General features: G+C 48.0%; 2 protein-coding genes across 2 annotated transcripts in view; both read left to right on the plus strand.

The window, feature by feature from the left end:
- sycp2l (synaptonemal complex protein 2-like) overlaps window positions 1–8009 on the plus strand; it is a gene marked incomplete at its 3' end in the record, with an annotated part of 8971 nt that extends 962 nt beyond the window's left edge. Inside the window, exons 2-23 of the mRNA XM_084033643.1 lie at window positions 1–85; window positions 1120–1233; window positions 1923–2027; window positions 2447–2471; window positions 2568–2647; window positions 2775–2863; window positions 2966–3000; window positions 3985–4127; window positions 4302–4354; window positions 4429–4474; window positions 4585–4677; window positions 4744–4816; window positions 5048–5190; window positions 5302–5553; window positions 5625–5745; window positions 6054–6133; window positions 6220–6262; window positions 6358–6450; window positions 6515–6699; window positions 6786–6880; window positions 7509–7608; window positions 7782–8009. The exon at window positions 1–85 is cut by the window's left edge and continues 35 nt beyond it. Of these exons, the coding sequence (XP_083889769.1) occupies window positions 1–85; window positions 1120–1233; window positions 1923–2027; window positions 2447–2471; window positions 2568–2647; window positions 2775–2863; window positions 2966–3000; window positions 3985–4127; window positions 4302–4354; window positions 4429–4474; window positions 4585–4677; window positions 4744–4816; window positions 5048–5190; window positions 5302–5553; window positions 5625–5745; window positions 6054–6133; window positions 6220–6262; window positions 6358–6450; window positions 6515–6699; window positions 6786–6880; window positions 7509–7608; window positions 7782–8009 (2281 nt within the window). The remainder of the gene's footprint in view (window positions 86–1119; window positions 1234–1922; window positions 2028–2446; window positions 2472–2567; window positions 2648–2774; window positions 2864–2965; window positions 3001–3984; window positions 4128–4301; window positions 4355–4428; window positions 4475–4584; window positions 4678–4743; window positions 4817–5047; window positions 5191–5301; window positions 5554–5624; window positions 5746–6053; window positions 6134–6219; window positions 6263–6357; window positions 6451–6514; window positions 6700–6785; window positions 6881–7508; window positions 7609–7781) is intronic.
- A 2780-nt stretch (window positions 8010–10789) lies between these two features.
- Window positions 10790–14710, plus strand: gnal (guanine nucleotide binding protein (G protein), alpha activating activity polypeptide, olfactory type). Its single transcript, XM_084033985.1, has 12 exons — window positions 10790–10947; window positions 11028–11100; window positions 11285–11339; window positions 11454–11573; window positions 12674–12771; window positions 13092–13146; window positions 13232–13305; window positions 13666–13724; window positions 13799–13919; window positions 14084–14214; window positions 14340–14407; window positions 14511–14710. The coding sequence occupies exons 1-12, from the start codon at window positions 10812–10814 to the stop codon at window positions 14655–14657; spliced, it is 1137 nt and encodes a 378-aa protein (XP_083890111.1). The 5' UTR covers window positions 10790–10811; the 3' UTR covers window positions 14658–14710.
- The last annotated feature ends 1366 nt before the right edge of the window (window positions 14711–16076 follow it).

Here is a 16076-nt window from a genome sequence, read left to right on the forward strand (position 1 = left end):
AGACTCGTCTGATCTGGTTTCTGTGCTCCAGGATGAAGGACTGACCAGCATCACACTCACCAGACTGGACCAGCTGGTCACCAAGGTAACGGGACAGGGTGGTCCCCATGGCAACGCCTGTGGGTGTGTTTCCTTCGTACTCCCAGTAGGGGTGTGCGATATGACGATATTAGATTGTGAACGATTAAAATGTCAGTCTGATGGTTAGCATCGTGCTACAGTGCACATTCAGGCCCCGCCCACACGGAGACGCTTTTTGTGTGTAAACGCAGAAGTCTTACAAGTTTGGGCCGACCGTCCACACGGAAACCAGGTCCCAGAGTGACCGTTTAGTGTTTGTGTCGGCAAAAACGCATATGATGATGTCATCACTCCGCCCCTCGACCCTTTGGCCTGACTTCTCCCCCCACGACGTCTCATAACAGCAACAATGGCGGCCTACGTGCTGGTGATGGTGCGTATTAGGGCCGCTGTATGAAAAAACGGAGCCGGGAGAGGGGGCAATATTCCGGGAAAAAGTCGCTGATTTGCTACTGTATTGTGATGCTAACAAACAATTCATTTATTGTTTTATGCTAGCTAACGTCCCATGACTGTCGCATTTATTTCAATTCCTACCAATGTTAGATTTTGTTTTAAAGTTATGTAGCAAAAGTGCACTTTTTGAAACCAATGATCATTTCTCCGATTGTACTTGAGTACAAGTCTAAACCATTTCAAAATGTTTGTTTTAGAATTGCACATTTGCCTAAAATCTGTTCGAGCTACTTTGGCCTAAATAGTCTGTTATTCTTTCAGTTTTGTAACCTTGTAGGGATATATTTTATTAAATGGGGAAATTAGTTTGGTCTTTCCGTTCAGTAACTTGCAAAATAGTCTTCAAAACCAACATGAAAAGGAATCGTGATAAGATCGTGGATCGTGATCGTGGATCGTGATCGTGGATCGTGATCCTGCCTAAAATACATTGTGACATGATATTTTTGCCATATCACCCACCCTTAACTCCCAGTACTAGTACTCCTACCGTGGTACTGGGACTGTCTTTTTATACATCTCGGAAGGACATTTTATTCTGAAAGTGACTTCCTGTGTGTGTGTGTGTGTTTATTGGTTCAGAGTCTGTGTGGATCCGGTTTCAACAGAGTCCTGGTCGTGTTGAAGTCTTTGGAGATTCTGTCAGAGAACAGAGACGACCTGCAGACCCTCATCAGCCACGGCCTGACTGCTAAAGTAATCTGTTAATCTAAAGTAATCTGTACTCTAGTGTTTATCTAAAATCATCTGTAATCTAGTGTTAATCTAAAGTAATCTGTTAATCTAAGGTAATCTAAAGTAATGTTTTTCTAAAGTCATCTGTAATCTAAAGTAATCTGTACTCTAGTGTTAATCTAAAATAATCTGTAATCTAAAGTAATCCGTAATATAGTGGTCATCTAGAGTAATCTGTAATCTAGCGTTAATCTAAAGTCATCTGTTAATCTAAAGTAATCTGTTAATATAAACTAATCCGTTATCTAAAGTAATCTGTAATCTAGTGTTAATCTTAAATCATCTGTTAATATAAAGTAATCTAAAATAATCTGTTAATCTAAATTAATCTGTTATCTAAAGTAATCTGTACTCTAGTGTTAATCTAAAATAATCTGTAATCTAAAGTAATCCGTAATATAGTGGTCATCTAGAGTAATCTGTAATCTAGCGTTAATCTAAAGTCATCTGTTAATATAAACTAATCCGTTATCTAAAGTAATCTGTAATCTAGTGTTAATCTTAAATCATCTGTTAATATAAAGTAATCTAAAATAATCTGTTAATCTAAATTAATCTGTTATCTAAAGTAATCTGTAATCCTTCATAAATAAGTGATGATGTAAATAATCTCATCACCACTTTGTTTGTTTGTTTGTTTGTTTGTTCAGGTGGTGTTGTGGTTTGAAGCTGTCCATGACCTGCTGACCTCTCACCTCCAGAAGAGCTCCGCCCCCCTGCTGAGCCTCACTGAGGCCTTCTATGATTACTTCCAGGTGAGGAGGATGCTGGGAAATGAAGGCATGCTGGGAAATGGAGGCCTGCTGGGAAACGGTGGGCGTGTCGTTAGCAGCTGTAGCACCGGAGCTAATCTGTTAGCATTTTAATGGTCGGGACGATGTTCAATGTTACTTCACTGAAGTAAAAGTATTGCATTTAAGTAAAGGTACACATTACTAATTATAACTATCTGTAGTATTATTGTTGTTGATGCAGAACTTCTGTGTGTACTTCATGTTGTATTTTTACATCCTGGGTAGTACAAAACCACATCACTGACATTTTATCATTGAAAACATTTATGGATCAATTGAAATGTTTGTTAATTTGTTTTTGTTTCTAAAAAAAACCACCAACTGTCTCTCTCTCAGTCTGACTGTCTCACTATCTGTCTGTCTCTCTACCTGTCTGTCAGCTGCTGGGTCAAACTTCTCTTCCAGGTTTGTTTCTTTATTTTGCATCTTTGACATTCAGTCAGATTTGATTCGCTTTGTGTCACACTTACCTGTCTGTCTCTCCACCTGTCTGTCTCTCAGTCAGCCAGCTGTCTGTGGTTCTTCTCCAACTAGCCCGCTTCGCTCTCGAACCAGAAATCCACTTTCCACTGAGACTTGAGGTAATGAGGCCAGAATCCATTCATACCAGTCTGTACTCTCTGCTGGTCTGTACTGGTCTTTGCTGGTCTGTACTGGCCCCTACTGGTCTGTACTGGTCTCTGCTGGTCTGATTTAATCTTGTTTCAGGCCATCAGAACATTGAACAGCATCCTGGAGGCTCTGAGCCGCGAGCAGAGAAGACTGATACAGATCGACCAGAGCCAGATCTCAATACTGTAATACACCCCCAGTACACAGTGTAATACACACCCAGTACACACTGTAATACACAATGTTTACTTGTCTTTTACTTGTCTTTCTACCTGTCTGTCTGACAGATCGCAGATGGCAGCAGCAGTTCTGATTGTTGGAGGTGAGTTTAATAAAAACATGACATTTCCATATCTTACATACAGTGAGATGTGGGAATGTGCTGCAGTTAGAGGGCGCTGCAGTTAGAGGGCGCTGCAGTTAGAAGGTGCTGCAGTTAGAGGGCGCTGCAGTTAGAAGGTGCTGCAGTTAGAGGGCACTGCACAGAGGTGGCGCTGCAGTTAGAGGGCGCTGCAGTTAGAAGGTGCTGCAGTTAGAGGCCGCTGCAGTTAGAAGGTGCTGCAGTTAGAGGGCGCTGCAGTTAGAGGGCACTGCACAGAGGTGGCGCTGCAGTTAGAGGGCGCTGCAGTTAGAGGGCGCTGCAGTTAGAGGGCACTGCACAGAGGTGGCGCTGCAGTTAGAGGGCGCTGCAGTTAGAAGGTGCTGCAGTTAGAGGCCGCTGCAGTTAGAAGGTGCTGCAGTTAGAGGGCGCTGCAGTTAGAGGGCACTGCACAGAGGTGGCGCTGCAGTTAGAGGGCGCTGCAGTTAGAGGGCGCTGCAGTTAGAGGGCGCTGCAGTTAGAAGGTGCTGCAGTTAGAGGGCGCTGCAGTTAGAGGGCGCTGCAGTTAGAAGGTGCTGCAGTTAGAGGGCGCTGCAGTTAGAAGGTGCTGCAGTTAGAGGGCACTGCAGTTAGAGGGCGCTGCAGTTAGAGGGCACTGCACAGAGGTGGCGCTGCAGTTAGAGGGCGCTGCAGTTAGAAGGTGCTGCAGTTAGAGGCCGCTGCAGTTAGAAGGTGCTGCAGTTAGAGGGCGCTGCAGTTAGAGGGCACTGCACAGAGGTGGCGCTGCAGTTAGAGGGCGCTGCAGTTAGAGGGCGCTGCAGTTAGAGGGCACTGCAGTTAGAAGGCACTGCAGTTAGAGGGTGCTGCAGAGAGGTGGCGCTGCAGAAACAACAAGAGGCAGCTGACGTCTGACTGATGGACATATTAGACAGCATTGTGTTCTCCCCCGTGGGATTTGAAGCTCTGTTTTCATTGGTGCTGGTTTAGACTACGAGCTGCAGGTCAGCCTATCAGAGGCTCTGTGTCGTCTGACTCCCAGGAAGGACCGACAGCAGAGAGCCAATCAGTGGTTCTCCAGCCGTGATGTCAGCAGCGCCTTCTGTAACATCAGAGACGCAGACTTTGAAGTGGTGAGTGACAGACCTGTCTCTCTATCTCCCTGTCTGTCTGAACACCCGTCTGTCTCTCTATCTCCCTGTCTGTTTGAACACCTGTCGTAGTTTGAGGAGAACCTAAGAGTAGACCTACCTGAGATCCTCTCTCTCTCTCTCTCTCTCTCTCTGTCTCTCGCTCTGTCTCTCCAGGACTGTCGTCGTTTCTTGAACTTTGTGAACTGTCACCATGGCGACCAGAGGAGGTGATGACCTTGTGTTAATGTAATGCGTGTGAGCTCTTCCTCCTGATGATTATTGCCTGCATTGTGTCTGTCAGGGTGTGGACCTTCCCCTGTGTCGGAGCGTTCCTCGACTCCACCGAGGTAAAGACACCTGAAGTTCGGCCCTTAGCCTCAGAGCTCATATTTAAGGTGGAAACTTAAGGCGGCCAGAGACTTTAAAGTCTAAACCAGACCTCTCCATGTTCCTGCAGCTGTTTCCGCCAAAAGATGAGAAACTGGACGCGTTCTGGATCGACTTCAACCTCGGCTCAGGATGTGTGAGCTTCTTCATCGATGAGCCTCAGGTAGTTCTGGATCAGGACTCGTTAGCTCAGCTTAGCTTAGCATGTTAGCATGTCCTCATGTCTCAGGGGATCCTGTGGGGCTCGATCCACCTGCTGAAGGAGGACGTGGATCATTACAGTCTCCAGCGGAACCATGACGGTCAGACCTCATCCCTAAGTCCTCATTACGGAGACCTTCCTCAGTTGTTCATCTCTCTCTCTCTGTGTGTGTGTGTGTGTGTGTGTGTGTGTGTGTGTGTGTGTGTGTGTGTGTGTGTGTGTGTGTGTGTGTGTGTGTGTGTGTGTGTGTGTGTGTGTGTGTGTGTGTGTGTGTGTGTGTGTGTGTGTGTGTGCGCGCGTGTGTGTGTGTGTGTGGCGGGGGGATTCCCAGAATGCACTGGGGGAGAGACTCTCCTGAGTGTCCGGCTGAACCATCCCATCATGCACCACACCAGCAGAGGTCAGACGGTGGAGCTGAACTTCAAATCTGAACACCATCAAGAGCTGGAGGAGGCTGCTGGGAAAGTCTTCATGGTACCTGTCTGTCTGACTGACTGTCTCTCTGATTGTCTTTCTGTCTGACTGTCTGACTGACTGTCTTTCTGACTGACTGTCTGTCTGTGTACCGTCTCCCTGTATAAACAGAAGGTAAAGGGTTCCTACCTCCTTAGAGATGGTCCGGTCCAGGGTCAAGGTCCCGCCTCAGCAATCAGACCCAGATCCTACAGCAGGAAGAAACCACCAAGTCAACTGAAGGGTGAGTCTGACTGCGTTAACTGTCTCACCCCCCCCAATCCCTCATATTCAAACACGTCATCGTATTCAAAGACGTCATCCCGTCCTCCAGTCTTACCGCTGTCGTCTCCGAGCAGCGAGGAAGACTCCTACGTAACCAAGGTAACGCCCTGTCAACATCAAGTGTCAACAACAACACATTGTTTGACTTCTACATTGTTTGTTGTTTTCAGAGTTCACAGTCAGAGCTTCTGTTTGACCTGATGAGACACTCCACTCCAACACGGGACCCGGGTCCATCCGAGTCGCTGAGACGGCACCCGGGTCCGTCCGAGTCCCTGAGACAGGACCCAGGTCAGTCAGTCCAAGTCCCTGAGATTGGACACAGGTCCGTCCGAGTCCCTGAGATGGGACCCCGACTTCACAGTGTAGACAAACAAACCAAACGAGGTTTAAAACAACCACAATGTGAAGTAGGATGTTGTGTTAGCATTAGCAATAAGCTAATGGAACTGTGACATCATTTCCTGTGAAGGTGGTCTGTATCCGGGTGGGAGTGGTGTACTGTGATTACTGGGTGTTCGTACATTAAATTGCTACTGCAGAATAAACCAACAGGGTTGAGACTCCAAACATCTGGGTTGAACCTGTCTGACCCGCAGGGGCTCCTGTGGGGGCGGAGCTAGAGACCTCTCAGGAAGAGATGGATGAGTTGGGATTAACCATGTCTCCTTTAAGAAAGGTACTTCTTCTACGTCTACCATGAAAACATGACCTGTCTCCTGCTTCCTGTTCCTGTTTCCTGTTCCTGTTTCCTGTTGTTTCCAGGAAGTTTTCAGTCCTGACAGGAAGCGGGTCGCTCCAGACTCAGGTCTTTATCTTCAATCTTCAAATGGGTTTCATGCACTTTAATGATGTCATCTATAATGCTAATGTTGGTCTGATTTCCTGTTCCTCTATGTGAAGGCTACCTGTCGGATCCAGCTGAAGGTCCTGTGGTCCAGAAGAGGAGGGCAGAGCCTCAGCCAGAGGGGGCGGGGTCTAAATCACCACTGGCAGGTAATTTGTTGTCTGATGAACTGACCTCAGTGTTTGAATTGTTCTTATACATCTATGGTCTCAGAGTTGTCACATGAGGGAGCAGAGCCACCAGAGGAAGAGGAGGGGCTGTGGGGTGAAGGGGCGGAGTCACCTGTCAGGAGGGAGGAGCCTGTAATGGAGTCGAGGGTGGAGTCAGAGCTGGACCTGACCTACGGCATCACAGCTGCCTTCAACACCTTTAAAACACAACTAGAAAAACAATTCACGGTCAGTGACTCTCCACTCGAAGTTATTGATTTGGTTTATCAATAATTTCCACCATCAGTAAATAAAAACTAATAAATCTGTTTCAGGGCCGCTGGCAGAACATTGAAGCTGAGATTCTTCTGTCTTTGAAAGAGTCCCAACAACACGTCGTCTCACTGCTGAAGGCTGTCCATCAACACAGGTACCTCACAGGCCCCGCCCACTCAACACAGGTACCTCACAGGCCCTGCCCACTCCACACAGGCCTCGCCCACTCCACACAGGCCTCACCCACTCCACGCAGGCCTCACCCACTCCACGCAGGTACATCACAGGCCCCGCCCACTACAAATACGTACCACACAGGCCCTGCCCACTACACACAGGTACCTCACAGGCCCCGCCCACTACATATAGGTACCACACAGGCCCCGCCCACTACACACAGGTACCCCACAGGCCCCGCCCACTACACACAGTAGGCGAATTCAACTTGATGTAGCCGCATGCAGCGCGCTACCTAACGTGATGTATTGTGGGTTGAAAGCGATGCATGATGGCTAGAATTGTGTCCGACTTAGCAGCCGACTGCATAGACGTCACAGGGTTGCGACCATATCACGTGACCCAAAACATCGCAAGAACAAGTTTTTAAGAGCCGCTTCTTGCAGCGCTTGGCAGCGCGGTCCACGGTGGCTGCAACTGGCTTGTCCACACCTCCGCTACAGCAGAATGGTTCTCATTGGTTAAAAGTTCAATGATGTGTGTTCAGGTCCGCACTCGGCGGCCACCTTGTGGTGAAATTAGTGTGTGTGTGTGTGTGTGTGTAGGTTAGTGTTGCTGCAGCAGTTTGAGGACAGCGTCTCTGATCAGCTGAACCGACTCCATGAGAACTCATCCAGCCTGAACTTCATAAACACACAGATCCTGGTACTGACACACACAAAGTACTAGTAGTACTACAGTACTCTAATACAGTTGTGCTGCTACTGTAACTGGTTTATTAGCTGGTGTTAGAAATGTGTTCATATCACACATCAAGCTGGTTTTAGTGGGTCCTGGATCCGGATCCAGGACTTACTGTATCCCTCTTCTCCCTCCAGAGGTTTTTCCAGTCTGAGAGGCAGCGACTGGGCTCCTTCTGTGATGAACACCTGCAGAGGTCAGTCCTAGACCTGCTCATACTGATCTGGATCGTATCTGGACCCAGTAACCCGTCAGAACGTGGATTAGAGAATCTGTTCAGACCTTCTGAATCTGGATTTTGTCGCCTCAGGTTGAAGTCTTTGGAGAGTGGAGACCAGGAGGCGGAGCTTCCGTCCAGCCAATGATAGAGGAGAAGAGAATCATCATCAGAGACTTACTTATGTTTCAGTTGTCCAGGTCTGATTGTGGTCCTGGTCTCATCCCATTCAGGACTAGACTGAGTCTGAGTGGACCAACATGAACAAACTTTCAGGTTTCAGCTCATTTTGTGTTTTTCTGTTTACACTTTGATGAAAATGATCCATGTGATGTCTGAAGAATAAAATCCATGTGACTTAAAAGTCCCTTTTCTTTGACCTCCACACTGTTGACTGCGGCGTTGGCTCGTTGCCATGGTAACTGTGATGGGAGGCGGGGTCTTCAAAGGGCCTGAACTGGAACAAGGCATCTCTAAATACGTTGAAATAAAATCAGTCAAAAATAACAATCACTCATATTTTATTTCTGGTTTGGACCCAACGTCCGTGTCTGCTGGTCCAGGCTGGGTGCTGGTCTGATGGGGTTCAGACTGAAACCACCAGAGGACTCGGTGTTTGTGGATCCGGCTGCTGGTTGTCAGGCAACAAAGTGACACGAGAGGAAAAACAAGGAAATCCCCCAAAGAGAAGAAACAGAGACGACTAATGAGGAGCTATTAGAGTCGGGTGGAGGGGGGAGGAGACACTGAGCAGCTCAGGTGTGATTCTTCACTGTGGAACAGCAGGAGACCAGCAGCAGGACTGGTTCTGTCCCTCTGAACTGGACCTGGATGCTGATTGGTTGAGGAGCTGCTGTTGTCGTCGTTTTTGGACTTTGATGGATGGACGGAGAGACGGTCTGATCTGGACCTGGACCTGAACCTGGACCCGCTCAGACGAGAAGGCTCAGTGATCACCAACAGCTACAGGTACAACCAGGACTGAACCGGGACCACATGGTAGGGGTCTGGCTTTATTCTTTTACTGGCTGTTTGAGCTGCAATATACCTGAAAACCCTAAAGCCTGTCTGAGGATCGTCTATTGATTTAATTAGTTTATGAAGCAGTATCCTGAGGATCACCGGGATCAAGAGGTTAGACCAGGAGGACCTGAATCAAGAGGTTAGACCAGGAGAACCTGAATCGAGAGGTTAGACCAGGAGAACCTGAATCGAGAGGTTAGACCAGGAGAACCTGAATCGAGAGGTTAGACCAGGAGGACCTGAATCAAGAGGTTAGACCAGGAGGACCTGAATCGAGAGGGTAGACCAGGAGGACCTGAATCAAGATGTTAGACCAGGAGAACCTGTATCAAGAGGTTAGATCAGGAGAACCTGAATCATGAGGTTAGACCAGACCATGACCATGTTATGAGGTCTCAGCAGGTTGGTCATGGTCTTAGAAGGTTGGTACTGGTCTCGGCAGGTTGGTTCTGGTCTCTGCAGGTTGGTAGTGGTCTCTGCAGGTTGGTACTGGTCTCTGCAGGTTGGCACTGGTCTCGGCAGGTTGGTACTGGTCTCGGCAAGTTGGTACTGGTCTCGGCAGGTTGGTACTGGTCTCGGCAAGTTGGTACTGGTCTCTGCAGCTTGGTACTGGTGTCAGCAGGTTGGTTCTGGTCTCTGCAGGTTATTACTGGTCTCTGCAGGTTGGTACTGGTCTCTGCAGGTTGGCACTGGTCTCGGCAGGTTGGTACTGGTCTCGGCAAGTTGGTACTGGTCTCTGCAGCTTGGTACTGGTCTCGGCAGGTTGGTAGTGGTCTCTGCAGGTTGGTACTGGTGTCAGCAGGTTGGTTCTGGTCTCTGCAGGTTATTACTGGTCTCTGCAGGTTGGTACAGGTCTCAGCAGGTTGGTAGTGGTCTCTGCAGGTTGTTACTGGTCTCAGCGGTTGGTCCTGGTCTCTGCAGGTTGGTTCTGGTCTCTGCAAGTTATAACTGGTCTCTGCAGGTTGGTACAGGTCTCAGCAGGTTGGTACTGGTCTTAGAAGGTTGGTACTGGTCTCGGCAGGTTGGTACTGGTCTCTGCAGGTTGGTAGTGGTCTCTGCAGGTTATTACTGGTCTCTGCAGGTTGGTACTGGTCTCTGCAGGTTGGCACTGGTCTCGGCAGGTTGGTACTGGTCTCGGCAAGTTGGTACTGGTCTCTGCAGCTTGGTACTGGTCTCGGCAGGTTGGTACTGGTCTCGGCAAGTTGGTACTGGTCTCTGCAGCTTGGTACTGGTCTCGGCAGGTTGGTACAGGTCTCAGCAGGTTGGTACTGGTCTCAGCAGGTTGGTTCTGGTCTCTGCAGGTTATTACTGGTCTCTGCAGGTTGGTACAGGTCTCAGCAGGTTGGTAGTGGTCTCTGCAGGTTGTTACTGGTCTCAGCAGGTTGGTTCTGGTCTCTGCAGGTTATTACTGGTCTCTGCAGGTTGGTACAGGTCTCAGCAGGTTGGTAGTGGTCTCTGCAGGTTGTTACTGGTCTCAGCGGTTGGTCCTGGTCTCTGCAGGTTGGTTCTGGTCTCTGCAGGTTATAACTGGTCTCTGCAGGTTGGTACAGGTCTCAGCAGGTTGGTACTGGTCTCAGCAGGTTGGTTCTGGTCTCTGAAGGTTATTACTGGTCTCTGCAGGTTGGTACAGGTCTCAGCAGGTTGGTAGTGGTCTCTGCAGGTTGTTACTGGTCTCGGCGGTTGGTCCTGGTCTCTGCAGGTTGGTTCTGGTCTCTGCAGGTTATAACTGGTCTCTGCAGGTTGGTACAGGTCTCAGCCGGTTGGTACTGGTCTCTGCAGGTTGGTTCTGGTCTCTGCAGGTTATTACTGGTCTCAGCAGGTTGGTTCTGGTCTCTGCAGGTTATTACTGGTCTCTGCAGGTTGTTACTGGTCTCAGCGGTTGGTCCTGGTCTCTGCAGGTTGGTCCTGGTCTCTGGTTCCGGTGGAGATGGGCTGTCTGGGAGGACAGACGGAGGAAGAACGACTGGATGAAAAAGCAAAGAGAGAAGCAAACAAGAAGATTGAGAGACAACTGCAGAAAGAGAGACAGGCTTACAAAGCTACACACAGACTGCTACTGCTGGGTGAGACCCCCGTCTGCCTGTCTGTCTGTCACCTGTCTGTCACCTGTCTGTCTGTCTCTCACCTGTCTGTCTGTCTGTAGGTGCAGGTGAATCAGGTAAAAGCACCATCGTCAAACAGATGAGGATTCTTCATGTTGACGGTTTCAACGCTGAGTGAGTCAAACTTACTGAGACTTTTATGTTGAAAGCTCACCAGTACTTCCTGTATATATAAATTAATGTTTTATTTTCATGTGCTTCAAAGGAAGTTGTCATAGAGTTGATGAGTGAACTGATGAAGGAGGTAACGGATCAATGTTCTCAGATAGTAAATGAATCCTGAATGTTTATTTTCCAGAGAGAAGCAGCAGAAGATTCAGGACATCAGGAAGAACGTGAAGGACGCCATTGTGGTAGGTCACATGACCAACACGACCTCTGATTGGTCCACCATAACCGGAACAGGAAGTCCCTCTATTTATCCTGCTGAGTCCCAGCATGCATGTTTGTGTGTGTGTGTGTTTCAGACCATAATATCAGCAATGACTACCTTGACTCCGCCCATTCCTCTGGGTAACCCTGGCAACCAGTTCAGACTGGACTACATCAGGAGCATCGCACCGCTGTCCGACTTTGAATACACAGAGGTAACACGCACACACACGCACACACACACACACACACACACACACACACACACACACACACACACACACACACACACTCGAGGAAACATAAAAGTGGCGAAGCAGTTGTTGCTATAGTAACAGAAATGTTTCGAGACGTGTCTTAACAGGAAGTACGTGTGTACGATGTCAGACGATGCTATGCTAACTTTAAAACGCTGGTTTTCTGAATGGAGTCTGGTTGATGGTGCTAGGCTACGCTAACATTGTAGCTGCTCCATCAACACTCCAAATAAGGTCATCTAGACAAAAATACAGCAGAGACCTTGTTGTTTGGACCACAGACAGTCTCTGGTTCCTCCACATAGTCTGGTCTGGTCTCTGGACTAAAGTGAGCTACTATCTAGACCTCTGGGGGACCACAGACAGTCTCTGGTTCCTCCACATAGTCTGGTATGGTCTCTGGACTAATGTGAGCTACTATCTAGACCTCTGGGGGACCACAGACAGTCTCTGGTTCCTCCACATAGTCTGGTCTGGTCTCTGGACTAATGTGAGCTACTATCTAGACCTCTGGGGGACCACAGACAGTCTCTGGTTCTCCACATAGTCTGGTCTGGTCTCTGGACTAATGTGAGCTACTATCTAGACCTCTGGGGGACCACAGACAGTGTCTGGTTCCTATTCTGATCTTCTGTTCATCTGAATAACAAACCTGATGGATGTCTCACCTGGTGAACAGGTGAAGAGTCCCGGAGGTTCAGCCTGTTTGTTTTAATGATGTTAATGATGTAACCAGTTAACATGGGACTGAGTGTGTGTGTGTGTGTGTGTGTGTGTGTGTGTGTGTGTGTGTGTGTGTGTGTGTGTGTGTGTGTGTGTGTGTGTGTGTGTGTGTGTGTGTGTGTGTGTGTGTGTGTGTGTGTGTGTGTGTGTGTGTGTGTGTGTGTCACCTGAGGCCTCATTATCAAACACAGCGTCTCTAAAGACACAAACGAATGTCTTCCTGTGTCGCCTCTAAACTCCTTCAGCTTTTTTCCTTCTGGTGTCTGTGAGGCTGTTGCTGATTGGTCAATGCACGCTGCTGTCCAATCAGTGAACACCTCTCATTAATCTCTCAGGAGTTCTTTGAGCACACTCAGAAGCTGTGGGAAGACGACGGCGTGAGGGCGTGTTTCGAACGCTCCAACGAATATCAGCTGATCGACTGTGCTCAGTAGTAAGATACACACACACACACACACACACACACACACACACACACACACTCAGTCTTCCACTTCACCACTCAGAGAAACTGTGACATTTTAAATCTCAACGGGGCAATCAGAGCGCTCCACTAACCCTGGCGGACCAATCACAGCTCAGGGTGACAGATGATTGGCTGAAACGAAACAACTCTGAGTGTGTGTGTGTGTGTGTGTGTGTGTGTGTGTGTGTGTGTGTGTGTGTGTGTGTGTGTGTGTGTGTGTGTGTGTGTGTGCGTGCCTGCGTGCGTGCCTGCGTGCGTGCGTGTGTGTGTGTGTGTGTGTGATGCAGCTTCCTGGACAGGCTGGAATCAGTCAGGAGGACGGACTACACACCTACTGACCAGGTAACAATCTGACGATTCAGCTCCTGGCGCTCAGTGTGACATCACAGTGACATCACAGTGACATCACGTTCTTCTGCTCCTGCAGGATTTGTTGCGCTGCAGAGTTCTGACTTCAGGGATTTTTGAAACCAGGTTTCAGGTGGACAAGGTCAACTTCCAGTGAGTGTGTTTAGCCCCGCCCCCTGGGTCCACCTGCCCCAATCAGCTGAAGAGTGTTTGTGTTTAGCTCCGCCCCCTGGGTCCACCTGCACCAATCAGCTGAAGAGTGTTTGTGTTTAGCTCCGCCCCCTGGGTCCACCTGCCCCAATCAGCTGAAGAGTGTTTGTGTTTAGCTCCGCCCCCTGGGTCCACCTGCACCAACAGCTGAAGAAAGTTTGTGTTTGAGGTTCTGCAGCAAAAATGAGGAAGCAAACACTTTATTATTATTATCAAGAATACCTTTACTACGGTTTAGTACCTGACTAACACACCTGCCTGTCTCTCTGCCTGCCTGTCTCTCTGCCTGCCCGTCTCTGTCAGCATGTTTGATGTTGGCGGACAGCGAGATGAACGCAGGAAGTGGATTCAGTGTTTTAACGGTGAGCCAATCACAGATGAATTAGCTCATGACGACCTGTCTGTGTGTCTGACAACCTGTCTCACTGCCTCTCAGATGTGACGGCCATCATCTTTGTGGCGGCCAGCAGCAGCTACAACATGGTGATCAGGGAGGACAACTCCACCAATCGGCTGAGAGAGTCTCTGGACCTCTTCAGATCCATCTGGACCAACAGGTTCAGGATCTAACCCTTCCTGCTCTCTCATTGGCTGTAGTTCACCCTCCCTGCTCTCTCATTGGCTGTAGTTCACCCTCCCTGCTCTCTCATTGGCTGTAGTTCACCCTCCCTACTCTCTCATTGGCTGAAGTTCACACTCCCTGCTCTCTCATTGGCTGCAGGTTTCTGAAGACCATCTCAGTGATCTTGTTCCTGAACAAACAGGATGTTCTCGCTGACAAGATTCTGGCAGGAAAATCCAAACTGGAGGATTATTTCCCCGAGTACAACAACTACCAAGTACCTGCTGAAGGTACAAACACACACACACACACACACACATATATATATATATGTATATATATATATATTTATATGTATATATATATATATATATATATATATATATATATATATCCTCCTGATGTCGTGGTCCAGCTGTTCCAGATGCTGATGAAGATCCCCAAGTGACCCGAGCCAAGTTCTTCATCAGGGACGAGTTTCTGGTAAATTATGTCTTCTAACCCGTCCCTCTGTCTCTTGACCTGTCTCTCTCCAACCTGTTTGTTTCTCTCTGACCTGTCTCTCTCTGACCTGTCTGTCTCTCAGAGGATCAGCACGGCGAGCGGCGATGGGAAACATTACTGTTATCCTCACTTTACCTGCGCCATCGACACCGAAAACATTCGCCGCGTCTTCAATGACTGTCGTGACATCATCCAGCGCATGCACCTGCGACAGTATGAGCTGCTCTGATTGGCTGCTGGGCGCTCACCTGGCCCTGCCCCCTCATGGACTGAAACATACTCTGATATGTAATCAATGCTGGCACACTTTCTATGTTAGTGACAGAAGGAGAGATGTCTTTATTTTCTGCCTGTTTTCTTCATGCCTGTCTGGTGCAGGGGATTGTGGGTAGTGTAGTTCTGTTGAAGGAAAAGAAGCGGATGATGTTTAGTTTCCTGTGGTTGCCAATAGCAACAGCCTGTCATATAGGAGGGGGCGGGGTTTAGAAAACTAAAGACTTGTTGAATATTGAATTTAAATATATTTTTCATGTTTCTCGTAACATTCTGATTCTTATCATCAATATAAATATAATAATGATCCTTCTTCTTATTTCTTCCCTGAGTGGTTCGCGGTTCATCACTGAACCATCACATTTCTGTACATTTATTTAACAGTTTGTTGGTTTGATTGAACACAATAAAATATTAATGTTTATGTTTGCAGCTCAAACACCTGAAGAAAGATGATTTCAACCCAAATAGATCCACATTGATTTTTCTATCAATTAGCTGATTGATTAACGGGCTGCTGGGTTCAGGGTAAGGAACCCTTATGAACCACTAGAAACTGATCTGGATTCATAACCACACATCAGGTTGAAGAAACGCTTCTTGTTTTCTCTGTAAAATGTGAATTTATTCTCAATAAATCTGATATTTACTTGTTTGAGAAGTTGATCAGATCAGAGGATCAATATCAATATTACTGATGATGGACACCGCAACATCAGGATGATGCTGGACTGGAAACATTCAGGTCTCAGATGGAGGTTCAGAGTCCAGTTTTTAGTTTCAGAGTCCAGGCACTACAGCGTCCAGGGTCAGGTTCAGATTCAGGTTCAGAGTGTCCAGGGTCAGGTTCAGAGTGTCCAGGGTCAGGTTTAGTGTCCAGGGTCAGGATCAGGTTCAGAGTGTCCAGGGTCAGGTTTAGAGTCCAGGGTCAGGTTCAGAGTCCAGGGTCAGGGTGAACTAGATCTAACCCTTCTACATAACTCAAACAATAACTTCATTGATCTGATTCTCTGAGACGGCCGTCATGAGACATCTTAACGAGTTCTCCTTGTCGTGGTCCTGGTCTTCAGGGTTAACTCTGGGTTTTCTCCGTCCTACGACGCTGGTTCACTTCTTACCGGGGTACATCGCTCATAGCTGGTAAGGGAAACCCTGGTTGACTTACCGAGTTGATAACCAGCTTCGTGTGACCGCTTATCTCTGACTGCCTTTGTGGGGGTTTACTTAAGCTGGCTAACTGGAAGATACCTGGGGCCCGTTCCAGAAAGCAGCTTTTCCTGAAACTCTGTTTCCCTGAGAAGAGGGATACTCTGAGTTTTCTGTTCCAGAAAGAGAGGTACCTCAACCTTTAGGTCAGTTACCATAGTAACATACT

The sequence above is a fragment of the Eutrigla gurnardus genome (genome assembly GCF_963514095.1).
Source record: "Eutrigla gurnardus genome assembly, chromosome: 18".
NCBI classification, from domain to species: domain Eukaryota; kingdom Metazoa; phylum Chordata; class Actinopteri; order Perciformes; family Triglidae; genus Eutrigla; species Eutrigla gurnardus.